Here is a 19,404-nt window from a genome sequence, read left to right as displayed (position 1 = left end):
ATCAAATGTTTCCATGTTAAAGTACTAAAATATAGTGGGCAAATAATGATCTGATAATATTCAGATTGTAACTGCTGCGCTGCAGTATAACAAGGTAATTGGTTTATTGGCTTTTGTCAAAGCCAAAGTTTAGATGCAATATCTGAAGAGAAATGGAGCCAGGGATCAAAGTCACTGTAGTGTACTGTGACCAGATTGCTGCACAGGGCTTTGACGAGTTGGTAATAGTAAATAATTACATCCATTACCACGCCAGTGGCCAAATGTCACAGGGTGCAATGAAATGTGCTCTTATGTCTGTAATTCTTTCCAGTGTTCGATGTAACCTCTGACTCTACAAAACGTAAAAAGCCTTTTGTTAACCCACCTATATTTTCAAAGATCTAGTCCTGATGCAACAGACTTAACATATTGTTGTTGTAAACCTTTACTTCATTTTTAATATAAAGACTCACTCGTAGTCAAAGTGCTGTTATAAATTATAATATTTATTTATACAGTCAGAAACAAATGGGGACTTCATTGTCTGTACATATCATCATCACATCTTTCCCAATATGTACATTTTTTCAAAGTAATATATCCGGCCATAGGTTGCAGGTTTCACCACCATCCTCGGTCTTGTACTGTTGTTGTGTTGCATCAATGAGACACGATGTTCATATATCGCTTCTCAACTCAACTCCTTGAGTCACTGCAGAATGAAGGACCCTGGCCATGATAAAAGGTGACCGCCCCGGGGTCCCTTGGGCGTCCTCATTTCTTGATCCCTCTGGAGCCGTCCTTCCACCCTCCCTTCACTTCATTCACAAACGTCTCCCTGACCCTCTTCAGGCGGCTGCCCATCTCTCCCAGGTCACCGGGGACTTTGCCAGCCTCGTCCCGGACCTGCCGCAGCGTCTGTGACCGCAAGACCCGCTGCGAAGCGTCCCGACCAGCGATCTGAGCCTTGGTGATGGCGTACGCGGTGATCTGGGCCGCCCTGCGAATCGGTCGAGACTCGGCCAACTTCTCCACGACGCGGTGGTTGTTGAGGAGGTTAAATAGCATGCGCGCGAGCATGTTGTCGAGTTAGCTTAGCCCGCTAACTTAGCTTCGCTATATCGTATAGGTCAACTCTCGTGTAATCCCGCCCTGTAATGACAATAATGTTTACTTTTAGGTCGAGTTAAAGGCGTCTGATCGACGTATGTCTGGTAATGTATGATTGCGGTGTTATATTTCAGTAACGAAAGAGGTTGACTTTCTTACCAGCAGAAATTAGGTGAACACAGGGTTGGTTTACCGTAACGCTGGATGACATAACACGCTGAAGCGAGGCTGAAGTTGGTCTCAGGCAATATTTACTTGTGTTTCTTAGAAATACTAAGTCGGTCTGTACGAATCAGACGCTAACTTCGAGCGGTGTTCCGGATGTATTTGCCGGTAACACAAGCCTGGAAAACACGTCCGGTTGAATGTTGCGTACATCCGCTTTTGGCAACAGACGTCCCAGCTAATTTCCCGTTTTGCTCTCTCTCTCTCTCTCTTCTTCTCAAATTAGCCAACGCAGCGTTGGTCGCATCCTCCCTCCACAACAAACCCTTTGAACGCGTGGAAGCTATGAGGTTGACCGCGGCCATGAGGGTGATCCTGTTGTTCGCAGTGACCGTGCTGTCTCTGAGCCCAGCGGCGGAGAGCGGAGGCGATAAGAAAAAGCTACAGATCGGCATCAAGAAGCGAGTGGACAACTGCCCCATCAAGTCCCGCAAGGGAGACGTGCTGAACATGCACTACACGGGCAAGCTGGAGGACGGCACGGAGTTTGACAGCAGCGTTCCCCGCGACAGGCCCTTCACCTTCACCCTGGGCACCGGGCAGGTGATCAAAGGCTGGGATCAGGGCCTGCTCGGCATGTGCGAGGGCGAGAAGAGGAAGCTGGTCATCCCCGCCGAGTTGGGCTACGGAGACCGGGGAGCTCCCCCGAAGATCCCCGGAGGAGCGACGCTCATCTTCGAAGTGGAGCTGCTCAGCATCGAGAGGAAGTCCGAGCTTTGATGAAGAGGAGATGAAAAAGAAATCAACTTTCAATGCGTAAGTTATCACTGTTTTTTATCTTTATTTTTGATGCAATGTAATATTTTGCACTATCAGGACCATGAGTCTGAAACAAAGTTTGATTGGTTTAATGGTGCTTTGGATGCTGGCCCTATTCTTCCCTTTACCGTGCATTGTGCAGGGCTACTACACTATACTGCAATACAACATGGCCACAGCCCTCTTCTGGGACAATTTGATCAAATGAAAATTAAATTAGAAACAATGCACCAAAGAAGATGCAATTTGATTTGCACTTAAATCACATGCATCACGATCTAATCATACTATTCATACTCTTTTTGGTCTTGTATTCTCCGATAAAGCCATTTTCTGTATTTGCATTTACTAAATTTACTAAAAACCATTACGATGCAGCTTTTATTTCTGCTATTCCAGAATTCAAATTGCCATCTCACTCACAAGAAGAAACTAAATGTTTTATAAAGCCATTGACATGGTTCATTTGGACATTATGTTTTTACGAATTGTTTTTTTGACGTTGTAGGCTTCTTGACAGAAAGCATCTGCTTGGCTGAAGTGTCCTCAGGCAATGTACTGAGGGTATATCAACTCCATCTGCTGCTCATAGTTGACATCTGAGCTCTTTGTTAGAGCACAGAGAACAGTTTCTTTCCAAAGAAACAATTGCAGTTCCTTTTAATTAGATACATGTTTTAACATTTCAGGTTCCAAGAGCTGCCCCAACAATACTACTTCGAGATCATCTGACCTCTGATGGAGACGCCATGGAATATATGGGAGTAGTGTGACGACCCACGACAGAGTCACTGTCCTCCTTACTGCGCTCACATTTATTGGTCTGAAGATATTAGATGATATAAGAAGTGAAGTAGGGCCTTGTTAAGCATTAGTAGAACTGAAAGTGATCAATTAAACCCAGTATTTGGCTGCTGGTTGATAATCAAGTCATGCCCTGTAGTTTCATCTTTTTTTTAAATAATTGTTCCTGGATTTTTCTATAAGGATTCATTCATATTTTTATAGTCTTTTCACAAATAAATTTAGTTGTTAACTTAGAAGGTTAACTCAGGCCAGAGAAAGATTAAAATAAATGTTTGTCACCCATCATAATAAAATGATCTTACAGGAACCTTTGTGGTCTGAAATGGTTTTGTTGGACAAAAAAGCTTTTTACCCTATTCTTTGGCTTAGTTTTTGTGTATTCGATGCAATAATCTTAACAAAATGCCGCCTGATTATGGAATAAACCAGACCATTTTGATGGAACACAGTGTTTGAAACAGTAAATCATTGATAATGTTAAACTGCTTTAAAAAATGCATTACGCGTTTGTGTGTGTGTGCATTTTTACAATATCTGAAAAATATGAAAATAATTTCATAACCTTATCCCCCAATAACAACGTATAATGGTGAAAACACCACAAAACAAACAAAAGAGTCCATTCAAACGATAACCAATGACAAGATGGCAGCAGCCAATCGAGTTGCACCACATCTCACCCCGGCTGCCAGCTTCAGAAGTCATGTGACATTGGGCAATTTAATTGCTCTAAATGTTTACATTTTATTTAAAAATGATGTATATTATGTGTATTTTACAATGTCATGGGTTTGCTCCGTGAAATCCACAAAAAACATCTTATATTTTATTTTCTATTCAATGGTCATAAACCCATAGATGAGTGCATCATGAACACACCAGCAGGGGGCTCTACTTCCTTAATAGACCCGATGAAATGTTTCTTCCGGAGCTCTTCAAAGGACGGACACATGAACCGGAACTAATGAAGACACGCTGTGCACAGTTGCGAGCCTGTCGCGGATTGCTAACTGCAGGTTCTTCACAATGTCCGTTAAACTGAACGCATTGGTTAGCGACTCCTACGTTGATGTTAGTCAATACAGAGACCAACATTTTAAGGTAAGTGAGGGGATTCCCCCCCCCTTATACCTCGGTTTGTAACGTCCTCCTAACTGACGCTAAATATTTAGCTGTTAGCTAAAAGTTAGCAATTGCTCACAAACAACAGAATGGTCGGCTCGCGCTTATTACGGAGCGGGTGTTTTCTTTGTATCCTTAGATTTAGATTTAAAGACAAATTCTACACATCGATGATAACTAAATATGATAATTTATGAGACCACAAATAACCGAAAGGTGGGTCATTACTACAATGCTGCTCAGTGAGGTCACGCTCATCGCTTGTTCACGTTGCTTGTATCTCCAGGGTAACCGTTATGATCAGGAGAAGCTGCTGAAGCAGAGCCACACCCTCTATGTTGGGAATCTGTCCTTTTATTCCACCGAGGACCAGGTAGGATACTCTATGCTACGCCTTTTTGGACAATCATGTGGGCGCATTGCAATACTGTTCAGTTACGTTCCGGTTATTGCATGAATCTCTTTATTTTGTTTTGAATATGGCTGGTCAACCAAAACAAATTAGGTATGCGTATTGGCATCACTCGCATTATGCACATAAAGTTTTTTTTCTTGTGCAGCCAGAATAGTGGGAACTACATTTGTATTCATTGCATTTCCTGTAACCTCTTACATTGAGGACTAGTGGATCTGCTATTTTTTATCTTGGCTTTTTTTAATAATGCCCCAGCTGTGGCATTTTTTCAGGCTCTGAGGGTCTTAACATCTCCAGAAGTTAGAATTACTTTACCATTTTAGTATTTCTGATCGGGTATATTTAATTAGTGTTAAAACGGTTTAAAAGAAACTCCTCTGAAGTTCAACTTTCTATTATCTCTTGCACTATTCTCACCTGTTATTGTTCGGTAGGTACACGAGATATTTTCTAAAAGTGGGGACGTAAAGCGCATCGTCATCGGCCTGGATAAAGTCAAGAAGACAGCCTGTGGATTCTGCTTTGTAGAGTATCCTTTTTAAAAAGAGGCATTCAACTATATTCACAGTAAACACAACTCAATGTCAGGAACAATATCTGCTTGGTGACTAGGGGAGGATTCCATTCAGTACTACGTTTTATAAATAAAGCATTAAGTGATCATGTTGTGCAACTTTAAGAGCCCGCAACAGACCTTAACCCCATTCTGTACCAGATACTACACACGCACAGGTGCAGAAAATGCTATGCGCTTCATTAATGGCACTAGACTGGATGACCGTATCATCAGGACGGACTGGGACGCCGGCTTTAAGGAGGGGCGCCAGTACGGCCGTGGAAAATCAGGGGGACAGGTGAGTACTTGAATGAAGTCGTTAAGGAACCCACCGTGGCAACCACTGCTCATAAGGTTTATACCATTATGTACTTTCTGGTTGTGTTACGTTCCTGTAGGTGAGAGATGAGTACAGGCAGGACTACGACCCAGCCAGAGGTGGCTACGGTAAGCTGGCTCAGCAGCATCGTCCCACAGAGGCTCGCAATAGTTTTTAGACTGAACGTGGCCAAAGCAGTCGGCCTGGACTACACAGAGCCCCTCCCTCAGTCCTGGATCAGATGGATTCTCCAACAAGGCCTCTACATGCTAGCCCAGATATTCTGTCCCAGTGTGACTATTAAAACTCTCCGGCATTTCTGCAAGGACCATTGGACCCCAGAAACTAGCAGCTGTTATTTATTTATTCTGTTCTAGCGGTCTGTGTCTTTCATACCTGCTCTTGCATATAGTGTGATAGTTTTCATAATCTTCTGCATTCATTTGTAGAATCGCTAGGCAACCGGAAGAGAACGTGGCATCAGTAGCATGCTGGTTTCTATTTATAGACAGATTTTTGATTGACAGTTAATGTTTGAGGAAGCTGTGGTCTAATGGGATTCATCAGTCAATGTGGAGAGCTAAAGAAGCAGAGTGCATTGGCCACAATGTCATCTCTGAACCCGCCCAGTTAGCGCCTGACAATAATGAGCTTTTTATTGGCTGGAAATGATCTCGTACACCGGCTACTTGTGACGCTCTCCGGTCGTACCAATTGTATCTCAACCCCTAACTCCAGTCTTGCATCCCAAGTTGCTAATCTGACTCTAGGCCTTGATATCTGCTGCGGGCACCAAAGCGCTGCAACAAAAGCGCTGGACCCCAGAGGATTAACTGTATTCAGACTGATTGTTCGCCTCTCATAGACATACCATCAAATCCCTTCAGGCTGGGAAAGGTTCTGATAGCATGTAGTGTCTCGGTTGATGATTTATCAAATATCCAGACAAAGCGATCAAGTGCACGTTCCCTGTCTGTTAAAATGATAATATGCTGAAATAATGGATAGGAAGTATTCTCTTATCTTTATGATTTCTTTGAATGAAACATTTTCTTCAATTGGGTATACTTTTTTAAATAAAGATTCTTTTTATTTTGTTTGAGTGATGCTTTTTTGAGGGGGGGGTTAAATGATTAACGTACATCCATATTAGAAATGTATCCGTAGATTAAACCGGCTTTAATACATTCTGTGTCTACTGTGAGAATTGATGTTAACCCATTGCTTGCTATTATAACTTTATTTATTGACAGTTGCTTATTTACACCTCCAACGGACATGGAGGAACGTGAGCTTTTAGTTGAACTGGTGCTGGATTCATTTTTCTCCTTTTTTTTAGGTTTTATTTAGTGTTCACAAACTCCTGAGCAAAATAGTTTCTCTATGCCCACTGCCTACACAGTGTAGTCTGAAAATACTGGTTGTGGTCAGATGTCCCTACAAAGCTGCTAATACCTTCTCTTCCCGATCATTTCACCAGCAAGACATTTTCCTCTTGAAGATCGATGAAAGGTTGTATCCGTCGAAGCCATTGACTTACAGCCATGTTGCCAACCTTTATTCCAAAAAAGAATGCCGCCATATATGAGCAGCAAGGATATTTAATGTTGTCTAAGCTCAAATGTCATCTCATGAAGGCCGAAACGGCCTTTAGCAGGAACCCAGCTGTCTCTCTAATGGATCATTTTCCCTCTAAATCAGATGTAAGGTTTAATATGACCTTCAAGCGACCTTTTTGCCTCATGAAGTTGATGCCTGCCTCAGGAGATGAAAACTTCACTGGTATTAAACAGCTGTTGTAAAATGCTTAAATATTAATAATGCACAATGACAACTTTTGGGAGCTTTCAGGGTTCAGTGGGCAGACCTCGTACAGTTCTTTGCAGGCAAGTCAAATAATTATGATTATAGTGGAGATGATCTTGCTGAGCAGTTGGTAAGGGCTCCATTCAGGGACAATACTCGTTGCACCCGTATTAAAAATGAACACAAGGTGGCAGGAGAGTATGTGGCGTGACAGTGAACCAACAGTAAACATAGTACATAGTAAACACTGCATCAGACATAAAGCCCTGTGTGAATGCATGACAACTATTGAGAACAACAGCAGAGAAGTCAAAATACTTAGTCAGCCCCACTCTCACTTCCCCTGCATACTCCCCACCTGTCCCAGTCATCTGTCTCCCTCAGATTCACACTCATTCCCTCACAGATTCTCAGGGTTTGTTAAGCCTTAAATCCCCAAATCTGGAACCCATACCTGATCTATTGCTGCTCTTTTGTTTCCTGCCCCGTACTTACTGTACTGACCCTCTTAGATGTCTTTGAACTGTTGGGGCTTTTTACAACCTCTAAGTCTCTCCAGAACATCGCCTCGAGGACATCTGGCTTCCATCCTTCCTGCTTGGCTGGTAAGTGTTTGTCTGCGTTTGAGTCCTCCATTTGTTGCCTGTATGTTTAGATCATATCGTCAAGAGAAAGTTGTTCATTCTATTGAACACAAGCGATTTAAAGCATGACAAAAGGGGGTTTGGTACAGCATGGCCGACAGAGCTGTGAATTGTTAGTAAGCACTAAAGCCCACAACACGATGCAGAGGTCTAAAGGTGAAGCAAGCAGAATCACCTCCGTCACTGTTTCAGGCCCATGTCATTACCCTGCAGAGTGGTCAGAAGGAGCTGTGGCCTCAACTGCTGATGAATGATGTCATTATATTCTCAATACCAGAAACCTGTTTATGATCCATAAACTGTCTGCATCCAACTGATGTGCATTTGACATTTAGTGCAAGTCTGGGAGCATTTCCAATTCTATTTCTTCTGCAGCAGAGGAGGAGGAGATCATGAAGGCTCCTAGCTTGCCCCTAGTGATTACGTTATTGCACATTTGTAACATCGGCTGTTATCAAAAAGGTCAAGATCAAATGGGGCCAAGTGTTAATTAGACGGCGCCAAAGCGGGTCGCGGAATTAACGAGTCGTTTATGCAAAGTAGTTGTTTGGAGCTTTCGGAATGAAATTCCTCAACCCTCAGCTTTGTCTCCCTGATAGACTCATTCCTACGGCAGCCTGTCATTGGCCGCTTCAAGATGATGCAGCAAGTTAATGATCCACCATTACGATGAGGAACCACAGCTCTCTCCGTCAGCCGTAAGAGTGAGGTTACTCCCCAGGCGTGTCATTAACTCATATTAAAAGCTTCTTCATGGATGAGTGGATTTAACACACCCGCGTGAGCTCTGTGGTGTCAAATTGTTTGATCTCCCCTCAGCTTGATTCAGCTGTGTGTACAGCACTTTAGGTCTGGGTCCTTTTCATGCAGGTTATGTGGGTCATTTCAGGGAAATGAACGATTGCAGACAACAATGTTTTAGCACGGTGGCTCTGAGGCATTATCTTTTTCAGTTTTAAGGTGACAATGCCCCAGTGCAAAAACCCAGGTTCCACAAATCTATTGTTTTTTGTGAGCCGGACCTTATGGCCGACATCAGTAGCCGGACATACATGGGATCCTGCTGCTGAATGGGAGCCGATCCGTGCAACAGGTTCCAAGATATTAAAATAATCAGGCCCACACTTAGGCGTGCCCATAAACAAGCTCAGTTATCTTGAGACTGTGCCATAGGGGTCGTATTTGTGGGAAAGGATTAGTTTAGCTGGTGGGATCCTGTGAGCTTTGGTATCGGTCCAGATTGAGACCAAGAGAGGCTTTCATTTTTAATGGTACATCAGAAGCTCCTGGTTATATGTTGACATAAAAGGCCTAAGACCATGATAATGTCAAAGATAAAGTTTAACTATGCTTTTTACCGGCAAACCTGGGCTCTAGATATCAGTTAGAAAACAGTTTAAGTTTACCTGTTCAGTACAGACTGTATAAACCAAAGTGAACAAATAAGAATGTTTTGAATATAACGCTAAAACCTGGAAGGACTCAACAGTTTTTAACGCGTCCACGGTTAAATGACTATGGGTATGACCTCCGATGTTGAGGGCAGATGTCGCTTCCAATTTCTTTCTTCCCCCTTACGTCGGCTTTAGTCAGGGTCTGTGAATTCCATCTCGGGGGATTGCTTCATGCGCCCGTAACTCAGAATAAAACGCTGCTCTCTGTTTGAACCGCAGCTCCGACTGTACGCGACCCTGTCCATCGTGGACTGGTGGAGCCTGCAGGTGGTTACGCATCATGGACCTCTCTCTCTCGGCTTGTGGCTCCGGGCCCCCAATATCACACTTGAGAACACGCCCCAATGCCCCGCAGCTTTCTGGGGAACTTCACCTCATCCTCGATGCTCAAACAGCGACACAATGAAAGCGTTCCTCCTGCTTGCTCACTAAAGATCGACGTCAGCTGAGTGAAACACTTAACAGTGCAGGTCTTCTAGTCACAGACTCCGTTAAGCCCACACCTTTCCTCCCTCGTGTTTTCCCCTCTGATAGATGAGCTATAATCACAATCTGTTTGCCGAAAACGAACTTTCACGCCTCAGCTCCTTTTTAGCTTGAGCCACAAAGCACATGGTCCATTCTGCAATCATGTTAAGGCTAATTGAACACAATTATGATTGCAGTAGAATTTATTTCCAGCCTGTTCCATTTTAGAAGAGTCGATTTCCTGCCTCTGATCGACCGCCTTTGGTCTGTGATTATCTGTCAAAAGCAAAGAATAGTTTTCAGATTCTAACTTCGTGACCTCTCTCTCTCTCTTCGGAGGGAACAACAGTGAACCATCAATCACTAAAGAATAGAGCGATCATAGGAGTCTTTGACAGAAATGGGATTTTACAGTAACGCTCAATTTAAATTCTTTTGAGGAATGGAAGGAAGGTGCAGTATGTCAAGGTAGCCTCAGTTGCCCTTACCCTCTTGTCTCTCTCTCTCTCTCTCGCTTCTCTTTACAACCGATGGAGACATTTCAGGCTTTTGTGCAGTATTTATTGACTGGTTCAGATCAGTTCACCAAAATATAGATAAAGTTTTCTCACGCACTTCCACCGACATCTAGCAGGCTACGGTTTCCATCTCCAATGTCCCTTTGTTACTTCAGATAATCCATTAAAAGGTTAATGACATCATCTTCACTCTATTTACTTGTGTCCCCCCCTTCATTCATGGAGAAGATTAGATAAGAACGGAGCTGTAGGTGGGAAGTTGCCCAGCGGTAGCCGCCGAGGGGGAGGAGGAGGGGGAGGAGGGGGGGGGGGGTTCGTCCTTATCTTCCCCTCGGGTTGGACGGAGATGTCGAGGTGGGCTGCGGCTGACAAATGAGCAGAATCCTACAGAGTTGATGTCAAACCTGGTCAGCCTCTGTCTGCAAGACCTATATTTATCCTCCCATGAAATGGGCAGCCATCTGTCAGCTTGCGTGGGCTTTTTTTGTGCATCCACCTCAATCTCTGATTATCTCTTGTCGGCTTGCTTTCAATGTTAAACACACTTGCTTGAAGTGTTGAGAGCAAGGATTAGAAATATTAGACATTTTTTAAATGGGTGGATATTTACATGTTTAAGCCTATTAACGTGTATCGTTTTGTGTTTTTATATTGGCCAATGTGCTGAAGGATGTATTGGGTGACTGCCTTTATTTATTCGTGGGGAACCCATTTTCAAAAAATGTAACACTATTGGGACCCAATTAAATTATCTCTAAATTGTGAGAAGAACAAACTTGTCAAAAATAATCTTTCTGGCCATATTGATTGCTATTTCTGCATGTATATTATTTTAAATAACTAAACAAAATAATAATAGTAACCATTGTGTCAATGCAGCTCTCATTTCTACAGACGTTTTGTGATTTCAGTCCTCTGCTCAATAAGCTTAGCAAACAGCTCTCTGTGGCTAATCTGTTGTCAATACAATAATCAAATGGTGAGCTGGACGCTCTACACTAAAATAGTGTTTGCTAGGCTAAACATTCAGTTCAGATCAATAAAAATGTAGGCTGAAGATTCCAATTCAATCCATGTTCCATGAGGAGATTGGTAAATAGTTCAATCGTCTGACTTCTGCACAGACAAGAAATATCCACCCCGAGTTATACTTAACACAACAGGTTTATTTAGAACACAATTAGACGACCAATACTGCAACAATTGGACGATTCCACGCATCAAAAGTGTCCAATCAGGTAAGATGAAAAAAAGATTTAATTGGAGAAAGATGATGAAAGAAGGAGTACTGTCCAAAATTGTCCCACCATACTTCTGTTCACAACCAGTGTCCAGTGAATTGTGATTGGTAGAACTGTGATTTGTTCTCTTGTTGGTAGATGGATGAACTGGATGAAGATGTGGTGGGAGGTGGCAGACAGGACGGATGGACGGTACCTCTGGTCCCGGTGATGGAAGCTATCCCCCCCCCCCCCCCAAAAAAACAGTTCAACTTTGAAGAAAGGTGTTTCCTTTTTTGGTAAACATGTATCAAATTTCAAAAATATTGAAGACTGATATCATTTTCTAGTGTCATATCTGACCTCGCTTTATGAATCTAGACTCATGAGCCTCAGCTTGAGGCTGGGTTTGTTATCATCACAAGGATGACTGGGCACAGCCGTGAAGCACCTCTGACTAAACCTTCACCGGCCAGAACATTTCACAATCTTTCACTTGGATTATGGACATCCATAATATGATAATGATTAATAACACATTATACATGGTTGTATAAAGGGATTTCACGCGCACTTCCTTCCACCCAGTGCATGCTGGAATAATCCTCCTACCCCATGTGACTCTGAACAGGAGCTACTAGGTTTGGATCCATGTTCTTAAGCAATGAAGACGCTAAATATTTGTCCAGCCAATTGACCTGTCAAAAGCCCTTAGAATCCAGCAATACATGTCATGGATCAAAGGTTAGAGGACAGGTACAATTTTGGACGGGAGATTGCAGAGTGGCGCAGTGACAGCTGCAAAGCAAAGAAAATCATATCCTGTGACCCTTCAAATCCTTACTTTATCACATTGCCACAAATTGTTAGTATTTCAGTTATTGTGTTTCTGCTTGTTTTGCCCTCAAGTGGCCAAAAAATAGTTGAAGAAAGCCAAAATGTAGCGTTAATACTAAATTTGTCTTCAGGTAAAGATATATTTATTTATAGATATAATTACATAAAACATAATACAATGTTTAGGTTGCCTTTTACACTATTTTAATTAGCTTTGGCTTCCATGACTTTGCTGTTTGTTTTAGGTTTGTTCTTCTTCCCTGTTGAGCATTTGGAGGAAAAAGTTATTGATTATAAATAAATAGGGCCGGGACTTTAGCGCGTTAATTACGATTAATTAATTACAATGTGAATTAAGATTAATGTGTTATTTTTTGCACCGTGGAACGTTTCTCACTGGATGAGTTTCGGAGGACCGATTATACTGGAGCACCAACTAGCGTTCATGACTTCAGAAAACAACAAACCACAGTGAACATGAACGAAGAAGCTGACGAGACCGTGTCGGGTGGCCCCGTGAATGGGAAATCTTATTATAATAAACACACGGATGGAAGCGTCGATAAGAGCACGGTTGTGTGCAAGCTGTGCAACAAGGAATTCACATCGAGCCTCAAGTATCACCTCAACGCAAAACAATTAGCAGCTAGCGTGGACGTTAGCCCGACCCGAGTACAAGGACCCACACCCAACCCACACTGCACCAGATGACTGGTTTAAAGACCAGGGTAACTAAGTCCACGTCTGAAAAAATAACCAATGTACTTGAAAGTATTGGTCTACTTAAAAAAACATTGTTTACAGAAGGTCTACTTACCTATAGGCTACCTGAATTTCTGAAAGTACTATATTTCTAAATATGCTATTTCTAAAATAACAATCCATGTGAAAAAAATTACTTTTCACTGTTCTCAGGTCAAATATTTATGCAATTAAAATGCGATTCATTTTGATTAATTAATTACAAAGCCTCTAATTAGATTAATATTTTTAATCGAGTCCCGGCCCTAATAATATATATATATTATATATATATATATATATATTGACCTTACATATATATTTTTATAATAATTTTTTACCCATTATTTAAAAAAAAACTTTTCTTTTTTGACCCTACATATTTTGACTTTTTTCACAATATTTTTTTCCCATGACATGACTGGAATGATCTTAGATGGAGCAACCTACACGTCCCTGTCACTAATGCCAAATGCCCCAAATTTTTGTACTTTAACCTTATCTGGGTTCAACCCTCAAGGGACATGGTGGCTCTTCCTAAATCCTTTTTTAGTTTTAGGTAACTGACATTTATAAAAAATCATAATGGGATATTGGTGCATCTTGGAGGATCAACCATGCTATTCATCCTTCCTGCATTGGTAAAGGCACAAGTGAGTTGAATTTGAATGTAACAGAGAATTGGAGGGTAAACAAATCTACACCCTGTGCCAGACTGTCAGTTTAAGGTTTTGCACAGGATGCCCTAAAGTAGACAAACATGTGATTGTCTTGAAAAATGCCCTCAGAGGCTGTAATAAGTTTCATGTCAGTGTGACCACTGAATGAGACACATCTGCTCATCTTTACTTCTCTCCCGTCAAAAAGGTGGGACCCTATAGGCTACGTAGCATGGCTAATAAGTGCTAAAAGGCTAAAGCAAAGCAATTAACATCAAATTCAATTCATCAGCAAAAGATTCTTCATCATTCTTGACCATGCCATCATAACTCAAGTGAACGCGCCTTGTGTTTCTGCATAACCCCTAGGGTTCACTTCTCCGAAACAACCGTGGGGACAATGCCCCCACTACTACCTCCGCGGCAGTGTGCTCAAGACTTGGCACGAGCGGGATTTGAACCCACTGGCGGTGCGCACAGAGGCTTCTGGGCTCTAGCTTGCACCCCTACACTACCAGTCCTGGTCACATTTTGGCAACTTTGATTCTCCTATTTAACCTTGAGCATGTGAGTTAAACTTTAAAATTCTTTTAAATGCAATTTCCACATGTGGGCTTGAACCCACAACCTTCAAGTGCAGTGCAGGGGCTTATGTCAGCAGCTCTTCCGATGTGCTACTTCACCACACACAAATCAGACCTTTGTTTGTTGTATTTAACCTTGAGATTGCTACTCAAACCTGAAGTAAAGCCAAAGGCTCAAAACCAAGATTGGCCTTGAACCCACAACCTTCAAGTGCAGTGCAGGGGCTTATGTCAGCAGCTCTTCCGATGTGCTACTTCACCACACACAAATCAGACCTTTGTTGTATTTAACCTTGAGATTGCTACTCAAACCTGAAGTAAAGCCAAAGGCTTAAAACCATGACTGGGCTTGAACCCACAACCTTCAAATGCAGTGCAGGCTTGTGGCAGCAGCTCTTCCACTGTGCTACTTCACCACACACTAACCAACCCTTTGTTTGTTGTATTTAACCTTGAGATTGCTACTCAAACCTGAAATAAAGCCAAAGGCTCAAAACCAAGACTGGGCTCGAACCCACAACCGTCAAATGCAGTGCAGGCTTATGTCAGCAGCTCTTCCACTGTGCTACTTCACCACACACTAACCTAACCTTTGTTTGTTATATTTAACCTTGAGATTGCTACTCAAACCTGAAATGAAGCCAAAGGCTCAAAACCAAGACTGGGCTTGAACTCACAACCGTCAAATGCAGTGCAGGCTTGTGGCAGCAGCTCTTCCACTGTGCTACTTCACCACACACTAACCACTGATTTGTTTGTTGTATTTAACCTTGAGATTGCTACTCAAACCTGAAGTAAAGCCAAAGGCTCAAAACCAAGACTGGGCTTGAACTCACAACCGTCAAATGCAGTGCAGGCTTGTGGCAGCAGCTCTTCCACTGTGCTACTTCACCACACACTAACCGCTGATTTGTTTGTTGAATTTAACCTTGAGATTGCTATTCAAACCTGAAGTAAAGCCAAAGGCTCAAACCCAAGACTGGGCTTGAACCCACAAGCTACAGGGTAAGGACAGTAGCTCCTCAGCTCTTTTGCTGCACTACCTCACCCTGCACAAATTAAATTTTTGTTTCTCGTATTTAACCTTGAGATTGCTACTCAAACCTCAAAACTCTTTCAAAGCAGAAGTGATGTCTGCATGAAGTGGCATGAACCCACAACCTCAGACAGCAGGTTGGAGCCTGCAGCCCTTCAGTTGTTCCCTTGTGCTATTCAAGCACATGCCTCATTGTGTCCGTTTCTCCTATTAGACCTTGGGATTGTTTACTAAACCTCAAAACTGTTTCAAAGTTTACAGTTTGAAGCCCTGACTGCAACCAAACCCTCCTTCTGAGAGAGCAGGTTTGAACTCAGGACCCTCCACACTTCAGCCTTCCTGCTATCTCCCTGCACTGTTCCACCACACACCTGTTGATGCTTTTGAATCCAACCTCAATTCTCATAGATTCTCAGGCTGGAATCCACAACCGTTCCATACCGTTAAAATAGAATTGCAGGTCAAGTAAAGTCATATAATGGTATTTCTAATAAAGCCCTAGTTGATTTCACTACTTTTATGCTGTGATCCTTATTTCACTTTTTTCGACATGTGTGCTGATGCCCGCGTGTGAATTGAGAGGATCCATACCGACTCCCCTATGGAGCTAAACCAGTCTGAGGGTCCTCCTCAGCTGAGTGGAGAATAAATCCCGGAAGAAATAAACACGTTTGACACACGGCACCTTGAGGAGAGAGAATCAAATCCCAAATGTGGATCAGGAAGGTCAGCTTTGATTCCACTAGAGACACCAGAACTCACGATGATTCATAGTGTCACTGTTTGTTTAATTTAAAATTAGGGCCGGGACTTTAGCGCGTTAATTAATTACAATGTGAATTAAGATTAATTAATTACACAAAAAATAACACATTAAACATTTTTTACGCATTTTTACACTTATTTTTTGCACCGCGGAACGTTTCTCACTGGATGAGTTCCGGAGGACCGATTATACTGGAGCACCAACTAGCGTTCATGACTTCAGACAACAACAATCCACAGTGAACATGAACGAAGAAGTGTCGGTTGGCCCTGTGAATGGGAAATCTTATAATTAAAGCTGCAAGCAGCGATGAACGGGCCTTCGCCTCTCCTTGCACGTCGGGGGGGCAGCGGTCGGCCGCACTCGCGGGTCAAAAAGAAACTAAATAAATCACTCTCGGGGCTGGCATTCAAACCTGAGTCTGTGGCTTCATAAACGGAATCCACCAACACTAGGCTGCAAAAGACCTGCAAAAAGTAAATGAAATGTAGCAGAGACAGTTGGTGGAGATCGCAGGGTAATTGTTACGGGTCTCGGGCACGATGACCACGATAACAAAAAGATGCATTCCTGTAAAATAAAGGTAGAGTCTGAAGCGCAAGCATCACAGCAACACTTGTCTCGTTCTCCAGTTTGCCTCTGTATAATTCAACACATGTACAATTTACACCCAGTGCATTTTTCTTGTCCTGTATATCTTATAGATGCAGTCTCAATCAAGGTTAATTCCCAGAAATATCCACCTTAGCTGTTATTACTGCCTAATATAGTTCCTATTGACCAACTACATAAGGGATATTTCCATACTATATTGACTATGATGAACGTATAGAACTCTTATTCACATATGGACATTGCACTTTAGAATGTATATTCATTAACTCAGTATGTACCAAACCATATTGTCATGTAAAAAACAAAATATGACTAAACATGACTAAATAAATCACTGCCCCTGCATACTGAACAAATATTACATTCTGGATTCATTAAACACATTTTAAGTCACATGGAGTCTTCTTAAATAAGTGCTGACGCTTTTATCCAAAGCGACGTACAATAAGTGCATTTCCACATGCACAAGTAACAAGAAAGTACATTTTTCATCAACTAAGCAGTTTCAAAACATGTTAAAGATAAGTGCCATTATAAGTACAATTTAAGTGCTACCATTTGTTAGTGCTACGGTTTGCTAGTGTTTTAGTCAAGGTAGAGTCTAAAAAGGTGTGTCTTGAGTTTTCAACGGAAGATCTAGAGGCTCTCTGCAGTCCTGATGTCATCAAAGAGCTCATTCCACCATCTGGGAGCCAGGACAGCAAAGAGTCGCGATCTGGCCGAGTGCTTTTCTCTCAGTGAGGGAGGAACAAGCAGCTTGGCAGATGCAGATCGGAGTGTGCGGGTTGGGATGTAGGGTTTCACCATGTCCCGGATGTAGACTGGTCCCGATCCATTCACAGCATGGTGCGTCAGTACCAATGTTTTGAACTGGATGTGGGCAGCCACTGGGAACCAATGAAGAGAACGGAGAAGTGGTGTGGGAGTATTTCGGAAGGTTGAAGACCAGTCGAGCTGCTGCATTCTGGATAAGCTGCAGTGGTTGAATGGCAGTAGCAGGGAGACCTGCCAGGAGAGAGTTACAGTAGTCAAGGCGGGAGATGACAAGAGCTTGTCGGGGTTGATATTCAGGTGATGGGCGGACATCCACTGGGAGATGTCAGTCAGACATGCAGAGATCCGTGCCGCCACCTGAGTGTCCGAGTCGAGGAAGGAGAGAATTAGTTGGGTGTCTGTGTTTTACAATTATGCACATGTCCCATGTGGCATTCCCATTGATGTTCTCAGACTGGTGGCATGACTTTGCACGGGGCATCTGAAAGTATTTGAGCACCAACGTGTATTATCAGAATGAGATTAGGGCTGTCAACAGATTATAGACAATTAACTAGTTAATCACACATTTTGAAAAACATTTATCTTGATTCAAATATTTTTTTTCTCTTATATTAACTGTTTACAGTTTAGTAATTTGTTGTATCCCCTCTATAAAGAGCTTGACGTGTATACATGATTTCATTGGAATTTGGGGCATATTGATCATATCATTTAATCTTAGATTCATGCTCATTGTGAGGGAACTAAATATATGTAACATATTGAAAAGCATTGAAGACGCACGCTGCGTGCAGATTGTAGACAATGAACTAGTTATAGTTAGCTGCTGCGGGGACGGTAGCTTTACAGGGACAAAAGACGTATGCTAGTATGGTTTTTATTGTTCAATTTAACGTATAGCTTAAGTTGCTCTGGGCTGTGCTAAATAAAAACCCTCTTGAATGTGGAACACGACTCACGTCTGGCCTCATATCATGACAGGCACATTAATGTTGACAATTACCTCCGTAGCGAACTAGTAGCATTGTTCCTCAAACAGCTGTTAGCAACGAGGCATTGTTAGCATGTTTACAGTGTCCCTGCTAGGTAAGTGGGTAAGACTGGAGAAAGCACAAGGAAAACGTAATCACTCACCGTCCAAAGCGTTTCCCCTTGGTTGAGTACATGTGGATGTAAGCATAGGTGTGTAGTTAGCAGGCTGGCTGACCGGCTGCCCCGTCCGCCAGCGGAGTGGCTAGCTCCTCTCGCTACCCCAGTTAGCTGTTCGTGCCGTCGAACAGATATAACAAGACCTTAAACAAAACGTACCTCACTGGCTATTACTGGCTATCACAGGAACTATTACTACTGTGAAAGCTACCTTAAAATGATGATCCCGTTGCTGAGTTTTACCGTAAGTTAAGACTTCACATACGTGGTGGCTCTGTGACACTAAAACATGTCCCCCCGAAACTAACCACGTAAACATAGTTCCTACCCCAAAAAACGAAACAAATATTTCTGAGCACAAACCACACAACAAATAAACAAGTTCATGAAGATATAATACAAACGACACGAATTACATTCACCTCACCAAGGAAAGTAAACTGAATCCCTTTGTTTGTTAGTTCAGCTGAACACGCAGTTAAAAAGAAGAAAAAAAACACGATGGCTCTATCGGGAAGCGAACCCGGGTCAAAATATTGATAGTCCTGTGGCTAACCAACAGAGCTATGTGCAATGCTGCAATAATATAATTGAAAAGTAAATATAAAAAAGGGGATTCACCCACATTGCGTCAGGGCAGAGAAGTCGATCTGCGGGGACTATATTTTGCAGCATTGTTCAATAAACACAATTTAAGTCACATAAGGAGTCTAATTAATTAAGTAAGGGCGATGTACAAAGTGCAAAACATGAATAGAGGTTACTTTGAACAGAAATACATTACGTTAGAGCTGGCGAACTCTCGCGATAACAGCATAAACTCACGCGATACTAC

General features: G+C 42.4%; 4 protein-coding genes across 6 annotated transcripts; 2 read left to right on the top strand and 2 right to left on the bottom strand.

Moving 5' to 3' along the window:
• Positions 1-467: 467 nt before the first annotated feature.
• Positions 468-1,457, bottom strand: ncbp2as2 (NCBP2 antisense 2 (head to head)). Its single transcript, XM_037470037.2, has 2 exons — positions 1,252-1,457; positions 468-1,134 (listed from the first exon to the last, which is right to left on the bottom strand). The coding sequence occupies exon 2, from the start codon at positions 1,060-1,062 to the stop codon at positions 757-759; it is 306 nt and encodes a 101-aa protein (XP_037325934.1). The 5' UTR covers positions 1,063-1,134; positions 1,252-1,457; the 3' UTR covers positions 468-756.
• Positions 1,458-1,494: 37 nt separating this feature from the next.
• fkbp2 (FKBP prolyl isomerase 2) lies at positions 1,495-3,190 on the top strand. The gene is made up of 2 exons (XM_037470036.2): positions 1,495-2,073; positions 2,766-3,190. The coding sequence occupies exon 1, from the start codon at positions 1,603-1,605 to the stop codon at positions 2,035-2,037; it is 435 nt and encodes a 144-aa protein (XP_037325933.1). The 5' UTR covers positions 1,495-1,602; the 3' UTR covers positions 2,038-2,073; positions 2,766-3,190.
• A 625-nt stretch (positions 3,191-3,815) lies between these two features.
• ncbp2 (nuclear cap binding protein subunit 2) lies at positions 3,816-6,394 on the top strand. The gene is made up of 5 exons (XM_037470380.2): positions 3,816-3,984; positions 4,292-4,378; positions 4,855-4,949; positions 5,136-5,274; positions 5,375-6,394. Exons 1-5 carry the CDS (start codon positions 3,910-3,912, stop codon positions 5,471-5,473), a joined length of 495 nt encoding a protein of 164 aa, XP_037326277.1. The 5' UTR covers positions 3,816-3,909; the 3' UTR covers positions 5,474-6,394.
• Positions 6,395-16,071: 9,677 nt separating this feature from the next.
• Positions 16,072-19,061, bottom strand: LOC134132170 (uncharacterized). Of its 3 annotated transcripts, XM_062563423.1 has the most exons (3): positions 18,781-19,061; positions 18,555-18,680; positions 16,072-17,648 (listed from the first exon to the last, which is right to left on the bottom strand). In XM_062563423.1, exons 1-3 carry the CDS (start codon positions 18,886-18,888, stop codon positions 17,280-17,282), a joined length of 603 nt encoding a protein of 200 aa, XP_062419407.1. In that variant the 5' UTR covers positions 18,889-19,061; the 3' UTR covers positions 16,072-17,279. The 3 variants fall into 3 exon arrangements, 1 of the variants encoding a protein (XP_062419407.1); XR_009956706.1 differs by lacking the exon at positions 16,072-17,648 and adding an exon at positions 17,656-17,774 and having other exon boundaries at positions 18,555-19,061; XR_009956707.1 differs by lacking the exon at positions 16,072-17,648 and adding an exon at positions 17,785-17,898 and having other exon boundaries at positions 18,555-19,061.
• Positions 19,062-19,404: the final 343 nt, after the last annotated feature.

Source organism: Pungitius pungitius, chromosome 7 (genome assembly GCF_949316345.1).
Source record: "Pungitius pungitius chromosome 7, fPunPun2.1, whole genome shotgun sequence".
Taxonomy (NCBI): domain Eukaryota; kingdom Metazoa; phylum Chordata; class Actinopteri; order Perciformes; family Gasterosteidae; genus Pungitius; species Pungitius pungitius.
This window is presented reverse-complemented; position numbering and strand designations above follow the sequence as displayed.